General features: G+C 48.7%; 1 protein-coding gene across 3 annotated transcripts in view; it reads right to left on the bottom strand.

Annotated features, from left to right (window-relative positions):
• The window catches only part of GOLM2 (golgi membrane protein 2), an 801,157-nt gene that overhangs the window by 155,726 nt on the left and 621,275 nt on the right, over positions 1-24,156 (bottom strand). For all 3 annotated transcript variants that reach the window (XM_069624194.1, XM_069624193.1, XM_069624192.1), the window contains exon 8: positions 18,779-18,937. In XM_069624194.1, coding sequence (XP_069480295.1) covers positions 18,779-18,937 — 159 coding nt within the window. The remainder of the gene's footprint in view (positions 1-18,778; positions 18,938-24,156) is intronic.

Genomic DNA, 24,156 nt, shown 5'->3' with positions numbered 1-24,156 from the left:
AGGTGGCAGGGGCATTCTTCAACCCAAAAGGCATGACCCTAAACTGGTAGAGTCCCTCAGGTGTTGAGAAGGCCGTCTTTTCCTTGGCATGGTCCGTCAGAGCCATTTGCCAATAGCCTGAGGTAAGGTCAAAGGTGCTCACAAATTTGGCAGCACCTATGGTGTCCACGAGCTCATCAGCCCTGGGCAATGGGTGCGCGTCAGTTTTGGTGACGGCATGGACTCCTCGGTAGTCCACACAGAACCTCCAATCCTTGGTACCCGCCTGGGAACTTGCCTTGGGGACAAGGACCACTGGACTGGATCAGGGACTGGTTGAGGGTTCAAAAACACCCAGATCCAACATCTTGGCGACCTCAGCCTGGATGTGGTTCTTGACGGTATCTGACATACGGTAGCACCTGCTTTTGACAGGCACACTGTCACCAGTGTCAATTTCATGCCTACACCACGGTGTAAGGCCTGGCGTCAGTGAAAACAGAGAGGCATACTGTTGGAGCAAAGCCCTGCAGGCCCTCTGTTGCTCTGTTGTCAAATCCGGAGAGAGATGTACTCCCTCCACTGAGCCATCCTGAGGGTTGCTATGCAGCAAATCAGGAAGGGGCTCACTCTCATCCTCTTCTTGCCCTGAAGCTAGCAAGAGACATGAGTCTTCTGCTCGCCGGTGGAAAGGCTTGAGCCTGTTGACATGGAATATCTGAGGGGCTACCCCAGAGGCTCCCATGTCAACCAGATAATTGACTTCGCCCATCTTGGAGATGATCCTGAAGGGTCCAGTCCACTTGTCTGCCAAAGCTCTAGGCTTGGTAGGCTCCATCACAAGGATTTCCTGTCCCGGAGTCCAATCCACTTGCGAGGCTTTAAGGTCATGCCAGTACTTATTCAATTCCTGGCTGGCCTTGAGATTTGCTGTTGCCTGACCCATCATCTGTGTCATCCTCCGTCTGAGGCCTAACACATAGTCCCCCACTTGCTTGGCGGGACCTGGAGGGGTGGCTTCCAAGCCTTCTCTGATCAAGGCGAGGGGCCCCCTCACGGGATGTCCAAAGAGTAACTCAAAGGGGCTGAAACCAACACCCTCTTGAGGTACCTCTCTGTAAGCAAACAGCAGGCATGGCAGGAGGAGATCCCATTTCCTCCTTAGGGGTTCTTCCAAAGCCCCTAGCATGCCCTTGAGAGTTTTATTAAATCTCTCAGACCAGACCATTGGTCTGGGGGTGGTAAGACGTGGAGAACTTGTAGGTTACCCCGCACTCTTTCCACATGGTTTTCATGTAACTAGACATGAAGTTGGATCCTCTGTCAGAGACAACCTCCTTGGGGAATCCAACACGGGTGAAAATGCCCAGGAGAGCCCTGGCAACCACCTTGGCAGTAACAGTCCGAAGGGGTATTGCCTCAGGGTACCTGGTGGCATGATCTACCAAGACCAGGATGAACCGATGTCCACCTGAAGTGGGAGGGTCAAGGGGACCGACGATGTCGATGCCCACCCTCTCAAATGGTGTGCCAACCACTGGCAATGGCTGCAGTGGGGCAATGACACTACCTCCAGTCTTGCCAGACAACTGACAAGTTGGGCAGGTCCTGCAGTGGGACTCCACCTCTACTCCCATCCGTGGCCAGTAGAAATGGGCAGAGAGCCTCTGCTTAGTCTTCTTGGTCCCAAGATGACCAGCCAAGGGCACCTCATGCGCCAACTGCAGTAGGAAGGGCCTGTAAACCTGGGGTACCACCAACCTCTTGAGGGCACCAGGTTCAGGCTTAGTGGGCTCACTAACAAGGAGCTCACCCTCCCAATAAATCCGGAACGTCCTAGGCACTTCTCCTTGTGCCTGGGACAGGGCCTGTTTCCTCAGTCCCTCGAGAGAGTGGCACTCTCTCTGTCCCTTACAGAAGTCTGCCCGGGAGGGTCCCCCTTCAGCTAACAAGCATTGAAGGTCGGGATGATCCTCCGGGTTGAGAACCTCTCCCACAAGAGAGTCTTCTGTCTCTTCTCCCACAGGAGTTGAGTTTGGGTTTTCCACTGGACCCAGCCCGTCCGGAGCATGGATCCCAATGGGTGCTGTCGGAACAGCAGGAAGAGAAGGTGTTCCCTCCACAGAGGTGGCCTTCTTGGTCTTCCTTCTTCTTGCCTTAGGCCTCGCCTTTGGCTCGGGTACCTGACCCACAGCCAGACCTGGTGTCACCTGTGACCTAGTGACTGCAGCAGCAGTCATGGTAAGACCATCCGAGATCAACCCCAACTCTACTAGATCATTTCCTAACAGAATGTTAGCAGGGACATTGTCCTGAACCAGGACAGGAAGCTTTGCTGTCTTGTCTCCAATCATGAGTGTGACTAAGGCTACAGGCGATACTTTGGGAGGCCCACCAGCTAACCTGGTGGTTCTCAGAGGAGCACCTACATAGTCCTCTGGCTTGAGCAGGGTCCTGCCCACCACTGTCATGCTTGCCCCAGTGTCTCTAAAACCAGTAGAAGGCTGGCCATTCAAGAGGACACTTCTCAAAAACCTACGGTGTTCTGTGGGATAGTCGCCAGTACTTCTGCATACTGGTCCCAGGCCCCAACGGACACTAAGGAAATCTCTACCGGAGCACCAAATGTGATCTCGGTAGAGGAGGGAAGGACAGTGGCCTCCACCTCAGACACGGGGTAAGGGTAGATCAGGCTGACAGCCTGTACTCCAAGTGCCTTACCTTTACACTTGGAGTCACCCCTTTTGTGATCCAGAGCCCCATAGTCCCAACAAGCGCCAGGAGTGAGGGGTACGGTACTGGAACCACTGGGAGCCTGCTTTGCAGCAGGTGGACCACTACTCTTATTCCCACCCACAGATGACTTATCCTCACGAGATTTTTGGGTCTTGGGAGAGGAAGGTTTAGGTTTACCCGACTGACTGCTTGTGGGACTCCTCAGCTTTCTGAGGCCCCCTTTTCTTTGTCCTTGTCCTTCCCACTGGAGTCCTTAGGGGACACCCGGTGGGAGACCCACTTGTCAGCCAACCTAGCCAGCTTAAAGGGGTCCAAAATGTTCTGGTCAGCCACATACTGACGCAGCTCTGGTGAACAGGCTTCAGAAAAATGCTCAAAAAACAAGAGGTGGGACAATTCAACAAAAGTCTTAACCTTGTATCCATCGATCCACCCCATCATGTTCATGTGCGCAGCACTCACCCAGTCAACCCAAGACACATTCTCTCTTTTCTTAAAATCCCTGAACCTTCTAAGGTATTGGGTAGGTGTCTTGCCAAACTTGGCAATCAAAGCAGACTTCATACACTCATACTGACCCCTTTCTTCCACACTCAGCTTCAGAATACAGTCATATCCAGTTTGAGGCACTCTGCTTAACAAACACTTAGCCCAATCTCTTTTATCAACATCATGAATCGCACAAGCCATTTCACACGCTTCAATCCATTGGAGGATATCTGAAACCTCCACAAATACACCAACCAAATCTTTCATAAACTTGGTGGCTGAGAACCTGACACTCTCACTGGTTTTAGCTGAAGTCTCCACTCTAGCTTTCTCTAGCTGGATTCTCTGACATTCAGTGTCCTGGCTCTTGAGTTCAAGGTCCTTTTTTCTGAGTTCAAGATCCCTATTCTTGAGCTCCACTTGTTGAGCCAACTCCTCTTTCTTAAGTTCAGCATCTATTTCCAACTTGCGGTATTCAAAGGCCAATTTCATCCTTAATAACTCAAGCTCCAAGGAATTGCTGGGGTTTGGAACAGAGGCAGCAGGAATGGCGGCATTCCCAGAAACAGATTCAGCAGAAACCCCAGGGGCAGAGTCCTCATTGGTTGCATTCCCGCCCTCATCAAGAGTTTCACCATCAGTCTGGTAGTCCACCAGGGCAGCTATCAGCTCAGCCCTAGACTTATCCACAAAGTCTAACTCCCTGGCTTCACAAGCACTCTGGAGAGCCTCCAAGCTCATCCGAGTCAATTTGCCATTTGCAATAGACTCCATTGTTTGTAATGCAGTTATCTTGTACACAACTAAACCTTAATTTAATAAAGTGCAGATATTTTGTAAGTGGCATGGTTATACACTGATTCTTAAAACCATAAGCATCCCACCGCTGCCACCAGTGTAAAGGACCGGTGGGGGGTGTCTGTACTTCTGCTCTCTTCATGGTAGAAGAGAGGCACAGAAGACCCCAGCCAAGATTCTCTATTACGGTAGCAATGGACGAGCAATCAAGGCCTAGCTTCTCAGGAGGTGATGCAGGCTGGTTTTTAAGTACAGTGTAGTCCCCAAGCCCCCACAAAGGAATGTCCACACACTGTATTGGTTAGAACACAGTCTTTATATAATCAATATTCAAGGTTTTTTTTTAAATATATTTTTATTTTATCTCAACCAAACAACATTACAACGAAACATAAATAAAACACTTCAAACAACAAAACCAAACGAACAAAAGGTAAGGCACTGCAATCCCCATCCCTCCCCCCTATGAGCCTGTAGAGTGTTCGCCATCAGTGTCCGTTCCGTGCGGTGGGGCCTCATCGCTCTCAAGTCCAGCCGAGGCCGATCCCGCACAAAACAGCTCAGCTACCAACAACTTCCATGCCATGAGAGAGCCTATTTCTTCCCCATCGCCTGCCATACTGCCATCTTGCCACACTGTCGTTTCAGCATCCGCCCATTTTTGGAGATCCCGCCACCAGACCTCCACTCGCGGCTTGTGACATTTCTTCCACTCCATGGCTATCCTACGTTTGGCAAGCACATAGGCCAGATCTTTAAGTTTATCCACATGTCGAAGCTTACGCGCCCTGGGATACCCTCCCAGCAGACAAGCCCACGCCGAATCCACCTTAAGTGTGATACCCCTTTCTGCCAGCCTCTGCGCCACTTCACCCCAGTAAGTTGCAATCACTGGGCACGCCCAGAACATATGTATCATGTCCGCTTTCTCTTCGTTACACTTGGGGCACGCCTGGCGCCCACTACCTAGGAATTTGGAAATTCTAAGGGGGGTCATATATGCCCTGTGCGTAATATAGAGCTGTATCTGCTTGAACCTGGCGTTCCTCGATACCTTTTTATGGTACCCCAGGGCGCGCTCCCACATCCCATCCGACATCGGGGCCCCCACCTCTGCATCCCACTCCAGTCTCAGGTGCCCTAAATCCTTCCCAACCTTTGTCATCAACATCTCGTACAACCTAGAGACCTCGTGTCCGCCCTCTGATGCGTCATACATCGTCTCCAGCGTGGCATCCGGTTCATCGGCCAAAGTAGTTTCGGGCCACGTGCTCCGGACCTCCCGGACCACCCTGTGATATGTTACATATTGACCCCTGTGTAGTCCCGCCCCTACCTCCAGTTCATCGAACTCCATCAGGGTCCCCTCCTGCCAGATGTCGCCCATTGTAATCAATCCCACTGACTCCCAATACGTCCGGATAATAGTTCTCAGCTGCACGTCCTCCTTTGCCAGGGCGATCAGAGGGAACTGCGACATACACGGCGCGGGGTCACCCATCATCCGACAGGCACGCCGCCATATGTTCCTGCCAAGGGCCAGCATCTTAGGACGCTCTCTCATCCATGAGCCAGTCACCCAAATCACCTCCCGCAGATAGAAGGGGGAACAGTCTTCCCCTAGCAGCCTATGTTCGGGGGTCTCCTCATCTGAAAGCCACCTGGCCACATATTGCAGTTGCGCCGCGATATAATAGGCCTCAAAGTTCGGCAGCTTCACGCCACCTTTCTCGTAAGAGTTCTGCAATTTCCATAATGCGACCCTGTTGCGCGTGCCGTGCCACAGAAAATTCCTACACACGCTATGCAACCTGGCGAAAAACTTCCTAGGTATCATATACGGGATGTTATTAAAGTAATGCAGGAGCCTGGGCAACACCACCATTTTAAGCATGGCTCCGCGACCCATCATTGCTAAAGGCAATCTTTCCCAGAACCTCATACACCTCTCAATCTTTCCCACCGCTAGTTCAGTATTATACTTGTGTTCTTCCTCAGTCGTGTGATACACGTCAATGCCCAAGTACCGGAAGGAGCTCGTTGCCCACGGAATCCGCAGCACCGGCAACCTCTCCGCCGGTATCCCCACATAACTGCCCAGCGGGAATAATACGGATTTCTGAGGGTTAACCGCTATGCCGGACAACCAGGCATACCTCTCCAATACCTCCAAGATATACTGCAAGTTCTCTTCCGGGTGTTTCAGGTATAACAGCATATCGTCTGCATACAGGGATATAAGATGGCACTCTCCTCCCACCTCTATGCCCACCGGATCATACTGCTGCCGGAGGTAAACTGCTAAAGGTTCGAGGGCCAGTATGTACAACATTGGGGACCAAGGACATCCCTGCCTGGTACCTCTGCCTAACTGCCATCTGTCTGACACTACTGCACCCGTACGGACCCTAGCCAGAGGCGCACTATATAATAGCTTGGCCCACCTCATGTAGCATGGTCCCAGTCCGAACTGCCCCAAAGCCGCCAGGAGCCATGGCCATCGGACGGAGTCGAACGCTTTAACCGCGTCCAGCGCCACTATTGCCATTTCGCTGTCATCACTGCCCCCCTTTTCCACCACCCTGTGAAGGCGTCTATGATTGTGGGTAATATTCCTGTTCGGGACATAGCCCGTCTGGTCAGGATGGATCAGCTTGCCTATTACCCTCCGCATTCTGGCCGCCAGGACCGCTGTCAGGATCTTACTGTCCTGGTTCAACATCGACAGGGGCCGGTAGGAGCCACAGTCGTGCCCCGGTTTGTTGGGTTTGGGGAGCGGTACTATAATCGCCTCCCTGAGCGACTCTGGTAGCCGCCCCACCTCGAACGCTTCGTTAAACATCTCCAGCATGGGCGGGAGCACCTCCTCCCCATACGCTTTATAAAATTCACTGGGGAACCCGTCTGCACCTGGGGCCTTACAAGTGGGCAGCTGCCGCACAATCTCCTGCAGCTCATCCAAAGTGATCTTAGCATCCATTTCCTCTCGCTCTTCGTCACTTATCTTGGGCAGGCCTATGTCTTCAAGTACTACCTCTATATCCTCCCGGCTTCCCCCCTCTCGATCCTCATATAATGCTTGATAATATTCTGCGAATGCTCCATTCACCCCTTCCTGGGTGTTCTGCTCCACTCCCTTTTCAGTGATAACTGATCGGATCGGGGATCTTGGGGTCTCGCTCTTATACAGCCAAGCAAGAAGTCTGCCCGTCTTGTCTCCCCCGGCATGCAACCTCTCAATGTACTTCCTGTAATTCAGGTTACAAAGCCTGTCCCAATGTTCTGCGCACCTCTGTTGCAGTTTAATGACCTCCTCCATGTCCGTCCCCCCCTCCCCCAGCTCTCTCTCCAACTCAGTCTCGGCTCTACGCAGATCTGCCAGGACTCCTCCCATTAATCCTTTGGATTTAGCAATGGCAACCCCCCTCATTACAACCTTAAAGGCCTCCCACAAAGTACCAGCCGACTTGACGCTGCCTGTGTTCGTTTCAAAATAAGCAACAATCTCCTCCCTCACTTCTTCTCTGAAGACTGGATCCCTGAGCGCTTCCGCCCTGAGGCGCCATGTTGGAATACGCGCACGTGGGGGACAAAGCTGCCAACGCATGACCAGGGGCGAGTGGTCCGACAGGACTCTCGCCCTGTAGTCTATCTGGTCACACTCCGCGACAATGTCCGGAGTGGCGAAAAAGTAATCCAGCCTTGTGTGTAACTGGTGTGGGGCCGAGTAGTGTGAATATTGCCTCACGCCAGGGTGTCTCGTCCTCCACACGTCTGCCAGGCCAAGGTCTACCAGCAACGCCTGCAGTACCCTAGCCGCCGGGCTGGGCCTGTCCACCCTGTCGTCTGACCTGTCCTCCTTGGGGTCTAGTACACAATTAAAGTCCCCTCCCCAAATCACAGGACCCCCCATCCCCTCACCCAGTCTAGTGGTCAGTGTCCTGAAGTATGTCGCCGTGTCACGGTTGGGGGCATAGGTATTTATAACGCACACTACTTTATTTTCCACAAGCCCCTTTACCATGACCAGCCTCCCATCAGACTCCACAACCTCCCCAAGTAGCTTAAACGGGACATGTGGTGCAACCCAAATCAGCACACCTCTAGCATAGGCAGAATATGTGGATCCAACTACAGTCCCTCTCCACTTTCTCCCCACCAGTTCCAGCTTATCCTGTGTCAGATGTGTCTCCTGTAACAGGGCGATGTCTATCCTTTGTCTTTTTAGGTACAACATGACCTTGTTGCGCTTAAGGTAACTGTTAAGACCTCTAACGTTCCACGTTAGTATCCTAAGGTCCCCCATGACGCATCAGTAGCTCCCATCCCTCTCCCAGGACCCCTCGCCTCCCTCCTACCGCGAGGGCCCCCATCCCCAGTTTCTCCCCCAGGCTCATATAAAAACTGACCCGCCCCACCCCCCTAACCCCCTTAACCCAACCAACTGCCCAGCTCCATCCCTGGATCTCAGGCATCCCTGTGTTCGGTTCTCTCTGGAAGCCAAGTAGAGAACCCGACAGGGTGTCACCCTACACACAGTGACTAAACTAAACTCAAACTGGGGTACAAAGACCAGCCCCCGGAGGCTCCCCTCCCGCACTTCCGTATCCGCGCACACGGACCATGTTTCAAAGTCCTAACGCATACACTACCAAACAGAGTCATACCGACTATATTCCAGTCCCAATGTTCATCGCCCAACCGGGCCCGCAGCATCACTTATCTCTTCCCGTTCCATCCGCCGTCCGCTCATCTGGCTCCTGAGGACAGTTTTGTGCATCGAGCCATCCCATGGCCTCCTCCGGAGTGTCAAAGAACAGCATCTTAGTCTTGAAGAAAACCTTCAATCTGGCCGGGTAGAGCAACATATACTTGTACCCTGCTGCCCGCAATCGCCTCTTGACCGCCCCAAAGTTCATGCGACTGCGCTGCACTTGCAAGGTGTAATCGGGGTAAGCAGTAATGGTCGCCTCTCCTCGCCGTATGGTGCCCCCTTTACGAAAGTGCTCAAGGATCCTTTCCCGATCCCGATAATTGAGGATCTTGGCGATCACAGGCCTCAGTGGGTTCCCCGGCGGTGGTCTTCTACTCAAGGCCCTATGCGCCCTCTCCACCGCAAACCCCTGCGACAGGGCTCCCCCAGTGATCTCCTGCAGCAGCAAGTTCTCAATAAACTCCGTGGGATTCTGGCCCTCAGCCCCCTCCGGCAGGCCCACGATGCGAACGTTGTTTCTCCGGGCACGTCCTTCCGCCTCTTCAGCCCTACTTTCCAAGTTGCCCACCCGCTGCACCAGGGCATGGATATCGCGCTTATGTGCAGTGCAGTCCGCCACAGTAGGGCCCATCTCCTTTTCCAAAGTTTCCGCGCGCTCAGCCAGGGCCCGCACATCCTGCCTCAGGAGGTTTACGTCCTCCTGCACCGCCCCAACCTGTAGTTCCAACGCGGTTTTCAATTCGGCCACGGCAAGTTGGAGCCTGGTCTCCCACGTCGCCTTCAGATCCGCGATCGCAGCGAGAACCTCCTGGTTCGCACCACCGGCGGCCATCTCCTTGGTCTGAGCCTTATCCTTGCTCCTGGCACCCTCCAGGCCGGGCGACGTCTTGGCGTATTCGTCGAGCGTGGGCTGTTTATTCTTCGCCCTCAGAGGCTTGTTCGACATATCTCCAGTCAGGAGCGTCCCTCCGGTCGCGCTCCGGTCCAAGCCAGGAAGGCACTATGACCATACGCCACGACTCTGATAAGAGTCTCAGTTCGCCCAGCAGTCTCAGGCACCGCTGTTGTCCGGCGCTCCCCCCAGATGGGCAGGGTCGCGCTGCCCCCTTCGTGCCGCTGAGAGGGCGCACGTATGTTGTGGTCCCAATCTACCGCTCCTTTGTCTCCTCGTCAAGCGGCGGCGGCCATTTTGTCATCCGTCGAGGTCTGGCCGCCAGTGCTTCATTCGGCTCTTAAGTATCCGTGCGCACTACGAACCCATATAAAAATGTGTCCTCGCGTGCAGCCGGACTTCATGTACACAGTCTTCCAATTTTCGTCAAATCGCAGCGGTCCTTGTGCGTTATCAGTCGGATTATGTACGGATCAACGGGAGCTCCCGTTCAGGCACGTCCTTTCACATGGCTACCAAGCCACGCCCCCATCAATATTCAAGGTTATGTACACTTATCATAATAACTCACTTTGTACTTAGGAAAATCAACAATGGCAAATATATACAATTCTAAAGTGGTACCACCCTTTGTATTAGATCTCAAAGTGCATCAACAATACTGTAACAATGTCACACAGATCAATAGAGTGAAACCAGCAATAGAGAGAGGAGAGAAAATAAGATGGTTGAGCAATAGGCAGAATACTGGCCCCTACCACTAGACACAGTTCTGTGTGGAGATTCCCCCCCCCACCTGGGCAACCTGTAAAATAAAGATATAGCACAAGCCCAGTCCATATATTGTTCTGCAAGTCTCCTATAATGTTTTTACCCCCCCAATGTACCTGGTGGAGTCGAGTTCTTCAAAGAGGCGTCGACAGATCCTTCTTGAGCGACCCACTTTCAAGCGGGAGTCACGGATCGTCGAGAGGCGTCGAGAAGCGTCGAGGGACTCGGCGTTCGGCGGCGGGGAATCGATGGCCCTTCTTGAATGTCTTCCCTTTCAAGCGGGAGACACGGGGCGTCGAACGTCCGTCGACAAACAGGGTAGAACGGCGTCGATGAGGCGGCAGCTTCGTCCGAGCGGTGCTCGTCGGCGTTGGAGCGTCGGCGTCCTGCAAGGCAGAGGCGTGCGGGGCACCTCGGTGACAATAGTTCTGGACCGCAAAGATTGTGGAGACGGAGGCCCAGCAAGGGCGTCGAGTCGTTCGAGTCTTTGTGGTCTTCGGGTGGCGGGAAACCCACCGGCAGGTTTCTCCTCGGCGCGTTGGTCGTCCTCGACTTTCTCCGGCAGGATAAAGCGGTCGACGGTGCGGACGAGGGAGTCCCTCGATTCAAATGTTCTTAGGCAAAGGAGCGGGCGGCTCCGGTCGTCGGCGGCGGCACGGCGTCAAGTGGTTCCCACGGCTGAGCAACACAACTTCGACGGGCCTCCAGCGGTTACACAAACCTGCGAACCCTGGTCGACGGCAATGGACTTCGACGGCGGCGATGTCCGGGTGCTTCACTTCGATCTCCTCGGCGGTCCCGTCTCGGGTCGGCAGCCTTTCGAGGGTCTGTCTTCCAGGGCGCTTCGGCGAAGATGGAGCGGTGCTGGATGGTCCCTCGGAGCACGGGAAGAGGGCGCCTTACCAGGTCCTCTCTCGGGTCAGTCTTCGACGATTTCGGCAGCCTTCGGATCGGTCGAAGCAAATGCAACAGCAAGTCTTCTTCTTCCAGCTGGACGTCGAGGATCAGCAGTTCGTTACTCTTAGAGTGGAGACTCAACTCCAGAATGCTTCTGAACGCTTCTGAACGCTTCTGAACCTTCTGAACCCTCTGAACCCATTACCAGTGGTGAGAGGTCCCCAGATATACTATTCTGTCTCTCATCCACACTGCTGGCCCACACTCAGCAGCCAATCATACAGAAGGGCATTCATGCAGTCAGTCAGCCAATTAGGCACACAGTGCATTCAGGCCACACTCCTCCCTTTCAGACACTCACAAGGAATGTGGATTGGGACAAGTACCCAGCCATTCAACACTACACACTGCATTCAGGCCAGTTTCGGGCAGGGCTGTCTCAGTCTTTGTCTCTCATGCCAGAAACCAGACAACCACAACAAGGAGTGTATATTGGTCACACACTCCATTTACCCAGGTCCCACCCACAGGAGGTACCCACAACATACAGTCACTGGGAAGGCTCCAGTCAGTCTAGCTGGGCCTTCACAACAACACCCTATATGGAACTTCCACCCAACAGCCAGTCAGGGGGAAGGGACAGAGTCAGGGCTTCCCAGGACTTTGGGAAACAAGGTAACAGGCAGTAGAAAGCAAGAGGCCACAGGGGCCATCTTGTTTCCTATCAGGAATCAACTGATCCCAATGGCAGGGCCTGAGTATCCCAAAATGGAGGACACCCAGAGCACCTGTCAAATTCAGCATGGAGCTGCCACCAGCCCATACCCTGCTCTGTGGGCCACCCACAGGTGCCCAAAAACATACACTAGGGGCACAGGGTTGTACCCCTACCCATGGGTGCCATAAGGGTATCCCATGGGTCTGTTCACCAAACCAAAAGAGAGAGCTGCACTGCCAGGAGTCCCACATGGACTCCTGGGCAGAAAACATGACAGAACACACGATAAAAAGCAGTAAAGGACAAGGATTCAGAGGCCCTGTCCCTCTGATGCATTTCCAGCATCACACGGAGAGTCACCCCTCGAATCATCCGTCGAAAGCCCCGCAGACCTCGACTTCCGGGGCTTGGACACCCGACCTACCGACAACAACTTCTTACGTTCGCATAAGGCTTTGGACGTGAGCGACTGGCAGTCGATACAGTCATCCGTGTCGTGGGCCTCCCCGAGGCACCAGAGGCAGGCGTCGTGCGAGTCCGTCACCGACATCTTGGACCCACACTCCCCGCACTTCTTGAAGCCCGGACGCGGGGTCGAAGACTAAGTAGAAGACATCTTCACACGAAGGATTTTCACAAAAACGAACAGGTTCGAAGAACAGAACTCCAATGAGTCGAGGCGTTAACCGAGATTCACGAAGCAACACGTTCGCGGAAAAAACGGAACTGAGGCTACGGGCGTCGTGCGTCCTACTTATCACATCGGATGACGTCGGACGAGGTCCTCGATGACGGTGCATCGACGCAGGAAAAAGTTTCCGAAGCAGCACAGCTGTGGTGATTACATGTCATAGATATGGAATACGTCGGAGGACCCAATCCCCTCGAAAGGCAATTAAAGAAAACCAATTCCAGCAGAAAAGAGGCCCTCCTTGTAACCGTCATTGCCTGGTGCAAATGAATGGGTGTGAGACATTGTCAAGGCGTACTGCATCCTTGTAGAAGAATTGATAAACCCATTGTGGTTGTTGGAAATCAAAAAATGTATCCATTAAACAATTGTTGAATTAACTTTCTCGGTTGAGAATTGAAGTGTGGAACGTTTTAAGTGAACCTCACCACAAAGTACTGGTAGTAGTAGTAGTAGTTTTAAACTGGCAGCAAGATACCAGAAAAGGGACAATTAGTGATTAGTCCCGACAGGCGAGTGGACCAGGAAGAAGACAATTTTAAGTACTGCAGTGTGGTAGAAGGTTGTGGTGGAAAGAAAGTGTCAAGTCCACTAAATGTGTTCTGATGAACTGTTGTAAAACCATCCTGACAAAACGGTGTTGCTTATTAAGAAGAAATGGGATTTAAGACAAAGTAATTGGTATTCATAGAGGAGAATAATTATATTGAACACTAACTGGATGTATGAAGTTATCTTTCTAGTTGTCAAGCAGAAGTTGGTGGAAACTACTTGTTTGGAGGAGTGAAGAAACCCGTTTGAAAAAGACGACATTCTAATTGTCAAGTAAAGGTCTCATGTAATGAAAGGAACCTTGTGTTATACTCGGAGTGGAACTTTGCTATTGAAAAGAACTTCCTTGATTTTTAACTTTGGTTTGAAACATCCTGAATTGATCCAGGGGAAGGGGGTCAACCCATTACAAGGATTTATGTTTTTTATTTGTTCCGAATTTAAATGTTATTTCATGAAGTTTGAATAGCCAGATGCTCCCTGAATAATTTAGTTGTATGTATAAGTGTGAGGGAAAGATTTTTGGACGTTAGGTAATTTTCCTTTAGCTTTAATTTAACAGGTAGGGAAACCCTTGTTAGGTTAGGGAAGGTTAGGTATTTGCCTCACCCTTATTGTTTAATAAAATGGTTTATTGTGAGAAAACTACTTGTCTGTCTTGCATTTCTGACCCCTCAAAAAAGACATGATCAGAAACAGTTTCCTGAGTCTGGATTTGAAAACGCTCTGCTGCTCCCTTAAGTAGATTATTAAAAAGGAGTTGATCGTCAATGGGAGACTAGTCTAGTCTCTAGGCTGCTCTAGAGGACATCATCACCAAAAACAACATCTGGCTCATATATTGTGAGGAACCCAAGGGCATCCTCACATCTACTCAACTTGTATCCTCTTCTCAGGTGGCCCGGGAAGCGTCATTGCTCTTGGATCCTGGCCCTGGGGGTGGAGATGCGAGGGAGGATCACCTGGATGGAGGGACCTTGGGGAGTGGCGAGAGATGTCTTTGGGTGAGACATGGTATCCCCTTTATCTTGTAAGAATAAACCCTACCTTCCTTCATAGGTTATTGCCAGTCATTTCCTCTTACTTGCACTCAGTCACACTACTCTAGTACTGGGAAAGGAAGAGGTGACTAGGACACGCTAACATTCATTTACACCACTCTGGTACTGAGACGAGGAAGACACTTGAAGACTATTGCGAGGGTCAGGCATGTCCAGAGAATAGAAGTAATTGTGGTTAGGCAATTGGAATCAAGGACTTGCACCTGCAACCTGTGAACAGGTCACAGGTGCATAAAAGGTGCAACAGAGGAAACCGGCAGGAGAGAAACCGGGCTGGGAAGAGACCGGCCTGCATGGAATTGGCCTGAGAGGGGAAGAATCCTGCCTAGAAGGGAGCTCCAGAGGATGGTCCTTCCACAAGGTCGGGACGCCGGCTACTGCAGATGAGAAACTTGACACTGGGGCCCGAGCGGGACGTGAGAGGGTCAAGACCGCCAGCATCTCCTTTGCCTTGTGCCCACAGCCAGAGCTTTGGGGCACGAAGACCCACAAGTACTGCAGGCCACCGTTAGCATCCACGAGGGAAGAGTGGAGCTACCAGCAACACGCAGCGAGGTTCGAAGACGGCGAGCGCTGCAAGCCGGGCTGCAGAGAATTATACGTGGAGCCGAAGGACGGTAGAAAGAAGACAGAATGTCAGAGGAGCGGCCGAGTACCGGTGAGTGAAATAGAGGGAACACTCATACCGGGGCCGTGCCTGGGCTACAGCTGGGCATATTGTTATGCCGAATGAACTGAAACATGTAACAATGGTGAACGCAAAGTGAGGGGTTTGGATATTGAACAAGCTGCGTATTTTAAATGAACTTGAATGGGAAGCAAGTATTTTTGAATACCGAATTAAAGGAAAGTTCTGATGAGCCTACAAATGAAGTGAAAACAAGTGTGAAACCAAAGTAATGAACATTTATGAAGTAAACGGTTTTTGAACCACATGAAAAAGCAAGTGATGAATACTTAAAGCCACATGATAAAATAATGAACATTTATGAAGCAAACAGGTTTTGAATAAAATGAAAAGCAAGTTATGAGCACTCAGGAATACCGTGAAAGCAAGGGGGTGGAGGAGAGTGAGCACCACACAGTGAGTTGTGTGGAAGAACACATTGTGGCAAAGCCAATAGACTGCCAAGGAGAATCCAAAGTGAATGTAAACCAATACACAGGTGCAGTGAAAGAGAAACCTGTGTTAGCAAGAAAACTAAAGAATGTAGAAAGCCAACAGAGTGCCAAGGGTTATCGGTTGCATGACCTGTAACGGGTGGACCGTGTGGTCCGACAACTGCACCTCGACCGAGGATACCCTGCTTGGAAAAAGCCAAGGAAAGTAAAGAATCTACACTTTGGAATAGGATTGCTGAAGTGAATGAGAAAGAGAGCAATCTATATGAACTTTTGAAGAGCCGGAAGGATTATAAAGTTGACCTAGAACTGGTTTTGAAAACTAAGACGCGAACTGATTGTAAGTTTACAAGCTGGAAGAGCTGACGTCTTGGGGAAGGGAAACAAGAGACTTTGTAACTGTGTTGTCATCTTGGGGAAGGGAACCCTGAGGCCTTTCTGGAACTGTGCTGTTGTCTTGGAGAAGGAAACCGCCCCGCCTTCTTTCCCCCATGCCCCTCCCCCACCCCCACCCCCCAGACCTTTTGAACTGTTTTGTACTTGGGAAAGAGGAGCTGAAAAGTAAGCCAAGAGCTGGAAGAAGCACAGAACTTTATTTTTAACACTATTTCTTTTGTTCCTGATACCCCAACATATTGTTTAGCTTTGGTTGTGAGGGCAAGCATATGTTTTGGACACAGACGGTCTTAAGTTGAACTTACTGACTCAGACTATCCTTAGGTTTCTTTAGGTAGGGAAATCACACCTTGGCATAGGGCAAGTTAGGCCTTACACCATCCAGACATTTAAGTAAATAAAAGTATTTTATTTAAAGCATTGAATCTGTTGTTTGTGTCTTGCTTTATGATGCGTTCACACTAAGGTATCATGAGTGGGAGTTGCTGGCCAAGTACCTTGATCAGCGTCCCCTTGCCAAAGATTTTGATCCCCCTGGTTTTGGATAAAATATATATCACCCTGATCTTCTTCGACATCTTGAAGATGTTAGAGGTGTCTTTAGAGTTATCATGTGGTGGAGAGTGATGGAGTCAGGGAGACTCGAGGGGTGGCTCACCTTCATCATGCAACAGGGTCTTCTGCTTAATGGGTTATTTCTCCATAAAGGTCACATTCAGATACCCTGTCCATAGTCTTCAAATGTTTTTGGCCATGTGCCTTTTCTTTGAACTTAAGGAAGGGGAAATACAACTTCGTCTGGATCAACAGATCTTTTACCCTGCAGGTACTTGGACAAAGTGCCAGTAGCCTTATTGTAAGAGGAGGAGGTTACAGATGTAGTAACAGGGGGCCTAGATGGCTATGTAGGTACCTGTGGTTAGTTGTGTTTTTCTAGTTTGTGTTTGGAAACATGTTTCAACAGCCGTTTCAACATGTCTGCATTGGCAGCAGATGGGCATTTATGGTCGGCAATTACATTTTTCAGTAGATTTAGAAGCATGCAGCGAATGCGCAGCTGGTTTCGAACGCGAGGGTACGATCACTTTCAACGAAACCTTCAACTAAAGGTCAGTTGCAATTGAAGCCCCTTTCGACGATCTCATCAAAGGTTGGGTTGGGGTTGTGTTCACGTCTATACCCTTTTGGCCAATGGACTTCCCAATAACAGAGATTTCAGCCCGCTGGGAATGGGGACAGGCATGTAGGAGTCTACAGACTTTGGCCTACAAAATGGAGCCGTAGCTGGCCGTAGCTTCCTCGACCAACCCAAAAGCGACGGTGGGTGAAAGGGGTTTGGCCTGCATGGGATAGGGCGGCCACCACTTGGTGCGCCTGTCTTTAAGCGTTTTAGGCTTAAAAAGCTTGCAGGATTCGCAACGCTGTTCAGGGTGATGGCGTAGAAGACACATGTTACACACTACGTGTGTATCTTTCCAGGAAGGACATTAAAGTGTGGTTCCGTTCCATATTGAAGTATAAATTTAACAGCAGCTAGACATAAATCAGCAGAAAGGAAAGCATTCTATTAAATAAATGTAGAGACCACCCCCGCTCTCTCTACTGCAAGGCCAATGCCTGGTGAAGGCCACAGCCGGCCATCGAGAAGGAGACGTTCATCGAAGCTTCAGATGGTAGCTGCCGGATGTTGGAGGATCGATCATCGAGACTGTCGAAATATTTCGATATTAATATCAATCGTTTTTCAAACTACAATCTATCTCAGTAGCAAGGCTATGAGCTCCACATATGATGGCGCAAAAAAACAATCTGAGGGAACTCAACGCGTTAAGGATCATGGGTATAATACACGTCACACAAGGATATTGTTACAATTACATCCAGTCGACGTCCCTTTTCAAAACTCAAAAACAAGAATGCAATACTCTGCACCTACCACTAGATGTCGACCTATGCACATGATGTGATTCTCAACAGATCCACAAGCCTCAAATCTGTTCTATATTAAGTCTGAAAATGTTTGCCTAGAAGTTTCATTTGGTTGCGTTTATTTTAAAGGTCTCAATGATTGCAAATTTTGTACTTCTCTGTATAACTGGAATTATTGGTGTAGTTCTGTGTGGACTCATTTTAGCCCTAGAACACTCATACAGCCCTCCTGAGTCTAAGCCTTGCCGCTCTGCTACCATACATTCGATTTGGCTAGCCTTCAGTGTCTTCCCTATACACCATAATAGGTTGGCCTCCCAAAACCCATCCCAGGGATGATTCTGGAAATCTATCTTTACAACACTGTACCCACCATAAGACGAGTTTTATAAAAATAAAAATAAATGTATGCCATTCTGTAGGGCATGGAGGTTTTTAGGGGTAGTTCAGCTATGCTCAAATGGCAAATCTGCTCACTTTTGTTAGCAACTTCGAAGTTTTGTTCCTTTTAAAGCGAATATTTCTTGCATTCTCTAAATAAGATTCAATTTAATTTCGCTTGTAGAACTGACGGCATATGGAAGCAAAGCCATGTCGCTACAAAGCTTTCCACAGATGTGTGCAGGTGTCCGAGTAAAGGCCAGCCCTGAACCAGACGACACAGAGTAGCAAGCCTCAGATGCACACGATGTGATTTTGGACATCATGGTGTACCCACGAAAGCATAATTACCTTTTTAAAGGGATCCAACTTAACCGTACAGACTAGCCCAGTAGAGGGCAGTCATTTATTTCAAATATGCTCTAGCTGATGCTCAACAGTATGGCATAACAGCGAACAGTAACCAACCCTGATGGAAAGCATATCATCTGTACAGAAAGGGTGCTTTATGACAGTAAAGTAAGGTGCAAAGAGCAATCCTGCTACATAATAATGGAATATGTAGGACACAAAAAGGCAAATGAGTTTGTGTAAGCGATATACAGATCAAATAACCAGGAAAATACTTGCTGAAGAGGTCGGTTGTTCTTACTTTGCTTCAGATTCAAGAAACTTGTGTTCCTCTTCTTTGGAAAAAGCTCCTTCCGACTGTTTTCTGTGTTCTGCTTGCTGTGCATTTCCAAGGGTTGTATCTGGAGAGGGTCTGGAGGGTTCCCCACATCAGGCTTTAACTCAAGAGTCATTAGTGAACCTGTAGGATACGAAGAGGAAAATTCTACTCACTTACTATTCTTGTTACATAGTCTTGCTTCCCCCCATAGTTTGGTGCCAATACCGGAGCACTGTTTGCTGAGCATATTGATAATAACAAAGCAAATCCAACATGCAAGTGTGAAGACGTTCCAGAGTGTGGCCAGGAAACAGTAAAGAGGGTTTTCATCAGCCCTGTGTCCAGGGTGTGAGAAAGACCTACCACAACTAAGCCGGGTATATCCCTCAACTCCACCTAACTGAGTGGTCAACATGGCAGTGCAGACAACGCTAAACTCTCATGAGGGAATCAGGCAAGTTTAAAGGTACAGTATAATAAGGGAACCACACAATACAGCAGTCAATAGATGGCTTTGTTTTACTGTGAAGAAAGAAAGTCAACGCTGAACTACAGCCAAGAAACGTTCTAATGCAGAGACAGCTCAGCGTCTTAAGATCGTTAAAACAATAAAATGAACTATCAGAAAGAAGGTTGCCCCCTTTGGAATATTATACGAGGTTTGTATTAAAGCCACAAGTTCAAATTGTATCACCCTAAACAAATGGTTCTTCATTGTATTCATGTACAATCACACATTCTATAATTAGCAAAAGTAATAACCAACACACTCTATACAGGATCACAATATATTTTATCACAATAAAGATGGTTATTCAAACAAAACCATCATTCATTTAAATTGGATGAATCTACCTAAACAAAGAGTCTAACATACATAAAGACTAAACATTGCAACACACCTCTTTGGGGGAAATAATAAAGAAACCTGAAAAAACACTAGGTTAAAATTCTGAATACAAATATTAATAGCAATCTAAATGTTTCACCACTACCACTGATTAAAACTCTGGACATGATTAACGTATTATTGATTCTTATAAGTGTTCTTCGCTAAATGTTGACGCCTAAGGCATGCGTGTATTCAATAAAGGAGAGCGTTCATCAGTACCATACACTGTACATTGTCAGCAATATCAAGGTCAGACAATTTCCTTCTCGTGCCATCCTACGCCTAAGACGTTACGGCATATATCCATCAACTAACACCTTCAATTGGGCTAGGAACTGCTTCTCCAGATATACCTAAATGTAGTCCGTTTAACATTCAGTTAAATTCAGAACCAAATAGATTAAAGTGGAAAGAAGAAATCACCTCTCTCCACCATTTTGGTGAAACCAACAGTAGAGGTCATCATACTTATTCCATTTGGTTAAGAGTGGAAGAAAAAAATAAAACACTATTGCAACAGGACAAGCTTTGTGATGACATTTTGTTCTGTATCGCATCCCCTGCGAGGTACTTTCTCTTTAGTGTAAGCAGTATTTAGGTTGTTAGACAGAAAGCACACTTTTTACCATATGTGTATCCTTCTGTATTTTTTGCTGGCTTTTTGGGGTTTAGGACTTGGTTTTCTCACAGCCAGGCTTAATCTTAAGCCAGACAGAGTGTGGCGCTGTTCCTTTATGCATTGCATTAAGAGCCCATATGACTCATAAGAAAGGGGATCCAAAGATAACTCCTAGACTCCCAGGGAGAGTATGTTCTCTGTTAGTTATGTGGCTATTTGGGTGGGGGCTTTCTTGCCTCTAAGATCATTCTATTGCTTGATAAATAAATAAACAAACAAAATGGAGGTTGTAGTTTCCTTCGAAGACCTGATGGGTCACATGACTATCTCTTGGTTCCCTATGTGTGTGCATGAGGAGGTGGTCATCTTTGCCCAATTGGCAGGTGTGCTTGTCCCAGGAGCGGGGTGGACGGTAGTTAGTCAGAAGCCAGTTATGACCGGCAGATGCTACTCTGGGGAAGTGTGGATTCATTCCTTTGTGAGAGAGACCTTTCCAGAATGCGTGGGTATGCTTGGAAGAAATGTCTCCCATTGGCTGACCACTTCTCTGTTTGATGTGTGATTGGGTGTGGTGTTCACTCACTGGCTGCAATAAAGGCAGATGCCCCCAACCATTCCCAGAAAACAGGTCTACAGCTGGATCTCTGAACTTGCACTCTAGAAGCAACACAGTTCTGCACCAGCACCCTCTGATGTCCCAAACAATCAGATATTGGAGTTCGGCGTCGTCAAAAAGTCCCAATGTCTATGTATATTTTAAAGAGAATAAACTCCTCCCAAACAGTTTAATGCTTTCTGGGTAAAGACAATAGGTAAGCTTGCACAGCTATGGCACCACCAGCAGCAGAGTCAGTATCCACATTTGCATGAACGCTTCTGGTGATGAAAAAAAAGGATCCCACACTAAATTACCATAAGGCATGCTGGGCTGAAGACAAAGGTATATACAGGGATAGGGTGCAGTTGCCAGATAGAAAACTAAGCACAACCAGCATCAAGGGGCTGCAGGTCAGGTAAGACTGTGGATTCAAGGTTTTTTCTGAAGCAGGCCTCTGGTTTTGCCCATTACTAGGCCTCAGTCACCCAGTGCTTCCATATCGTTGTGCAGGCCATGCAGCCTAATAAGCGATCCTGGCAGGGCTCTGATGTCAGAGTGCGAGCTTGGACCAGTTGCCACAGCTGATCTTCCACAGTCCTTTTCTGTTTTAGGTCGCTGCTTGATGCATCTTGGCACGTCACATTATTAACATGGTCACAATTGTGCATTCTTGTAACATTTGCAGCCACCATATTCAAAATGTACTGGGCAAATACACACAGTGTGAATTCAGCCTTCAATCCAGACATGCTATTCCCCCCAGATCTTGTCTTGGCTACTCTTGCCCCAGGATTCCTGGGCACAAAGTGAACAAGACTATTTAAGGACACATCGGTTACCTCTCACACATAGGAAGTCTGGTTTAACTGTCAAACGGATTCAGTTTCTAATACAAGAGCACCACCTAGAAGTTCTAGGTCAGGGAATTGGGTGATGATCCCCAATGACCATTTACTACCAAGTTCCTGGGCAACTTGGTGCTTCTGCCACCATAACCTGGGGCTTGTACAGCTAATTGGGCAAGTTTACTTGACCAGGCAAATAGAGGGTTCCTTTTGGGCACCCGGCACCGAGAGGCATAAGGACTCTCGGGGGCACAACACAAAGTGTCGCACTTCTAGTCAGAGGCCCATTATGCCCTCATCTGGGTAGTCAAGGTGTCATACTCCAGCTGACCGTATTAATATAGCAATAACAACATGTTCGGCAGGGCTTCACTGGTTGGTAACAGTCCGCTGCCCAAGTTATAGGCCCGAACGACGCAAGGGCCTTATCGGGCTCTGTGCTGTTACCGGGCTGGTGAAGTACACCAAAAGTTATTATTGCCATTAGCACCTTCAGGTGCTAATAGCAATAAAAAAACATGACAAAACCTGTAGGGGGAGAGTTGTAATTGAGATGGAAATGGAAGGCGGGGCTCCGCTCAGATCGCCTCTTCCGTTTCCATGGCGTGAACAGGAAGCCAAACTGTGCAGCCTGGGCGGAAGAGCCCTTTCAGGTAAGGAGAGGAGTTATTGGGGAGTGTTGAGGGACAGGATATGGGGGCGGAAAGCAGGGAAGGAGGAAGAAAAGCAACGCCCGGTGGAGGGCCGATGTGCAGAGCACTCTGGTTGCTCCGAACCCAGGCTTGCATTGTTAGATTCAGCCCGGGCTTGGAGTAACCAGACTGGCTGTCACACCCACCAAGGTTGTTAATGTTAGAAATTAAGCTGGTTCTGGGACAGTACACATGTTGTGCCTCCTATCAAGACAGACTTTAGGTGTTTTAAGTTTGTTTGTCCAGTTACTACTTCTTCAGTATCGAAGAAAAACGCACCAGAAAGTAACAATCTAATTCAGGCGACTACGTTTTCTAAATGTTGATATCCAATCTCTAGTCCAACAGTGTTTCGGTAGAGAAGAGAAGCACTTTCAATTAAATCTTAGTTAATTTTCCAAAATGGCACCAACTTATTTCTTGCCTAAAATACACAAAAAAGTAAATACAGGATTTACTCCATTCAGAACCATCATTAGCGGATAGGTTCAGAACCAGTTTCATAATGTATTGGTGTGGCTCTAACAACAAATATTCCTCAATCATTGGTGAATGGCTTCATGTGTTACTTTGAAAAGGTACATACAAATTAACTGGTACCTGTTCATCTGAAAAATCCCATCAATGCATGCAAGATATATTGATGATATACTCAATTTGGGAAAGCTCATTTGGGGAAGCACAGAAAAATAATTCATAGACTTAGCTGTCTGAATAAAAACTTTAATATTTTACTCACACTCAATCCTAAAAAAAAATCAATTTCCCTATTTTTAGATATAGTTATCTATAGACTAATATCAATGCTAAAATAAGCCCACTGAAGCAAATTATTTCCTGCATGCCAACAGTGTGCACTTAAAAAGAGTTATATGAAACATCCCGATTGGAGAATTCCTAAGGGCGAAAGGAACTAGCAATGAGGCAACAGAACATAAACAAGAGACATAAAAAGGTGCAGTGCAGCCAAATTTAGTAGATGTGGTCATCGAATCAATACTGCCACTTAGCGATTCAGTCAATGACAAAGATGTCAAAATGATGAATCTCTTTAAAATGAAATTACAAACAAAAACCAGATTCATATCTTCCATAGAAATGAAACCATAAAACTCATTACATGGTTCTCAGCTCACAATCATTTGGTTAGGAAATTACTGAAAAAACAGGTTTTCCATGGTTAAAACGACCACAGTTTGATAGTTGAAATTTTGGTCGATTGTTTTTAGTCAAGGCGGCCAAATATACACACTATTTGCTTTAATGGTGTGAGAATGCTGCTTTCCTGCTTACTGTGTTCCCAGAGTACTACTAACACCAGACAGCCTTGCAGTGACCATTGGGCGTAAACCCGCCCTTTGAACCGCTTCTGGGTTACTTAATTGCAGCAGGGACACTGAAGTTGTAGTCCTCTGGGAACACGGTAAGCAGGAAAGCACACCAGCAAAGCAAATAATAGCAGCCGTTCAGTTTCCATGCTGCAATTAAGTAACCCAGAAGCGGTTCAAACCATGTTCCCAGAGGACTAACGCCAGACAGCCTTGCATTGACCGTTGGGCATAAACCGGCCCTTAGAACTGCTCCTGGGTTGCCTAACTGCAGCAGGGACGCTGAATCGCTACACGCATTATGCGCAAAAGGTGTGTAGCCATAACACCGTCAGACATTCTGGCGGGGATGGACGACAGGGCTCATTGCCCCGGAATAGGAGGAA

Source organism: Ambystoma mexicanum, chromosome 11, assembly GCF_040938575.1.
Source record: "Ambystoma mexicanum isolate Mex_15411 chromosome 11, UKY_AmexF1_1, whole genome shotgun sequence".
In the NCBI taxonomy this organism is placed as follows: Eukaryota; Metazoa; Chordata; class Amphibia; order Caudata; family Ambystomatidae; genus Ambystoma; species Ambystoma mexicanum.
This window is presented reverse-complemented; position numbering and strand designations above follow the sequence as displayed.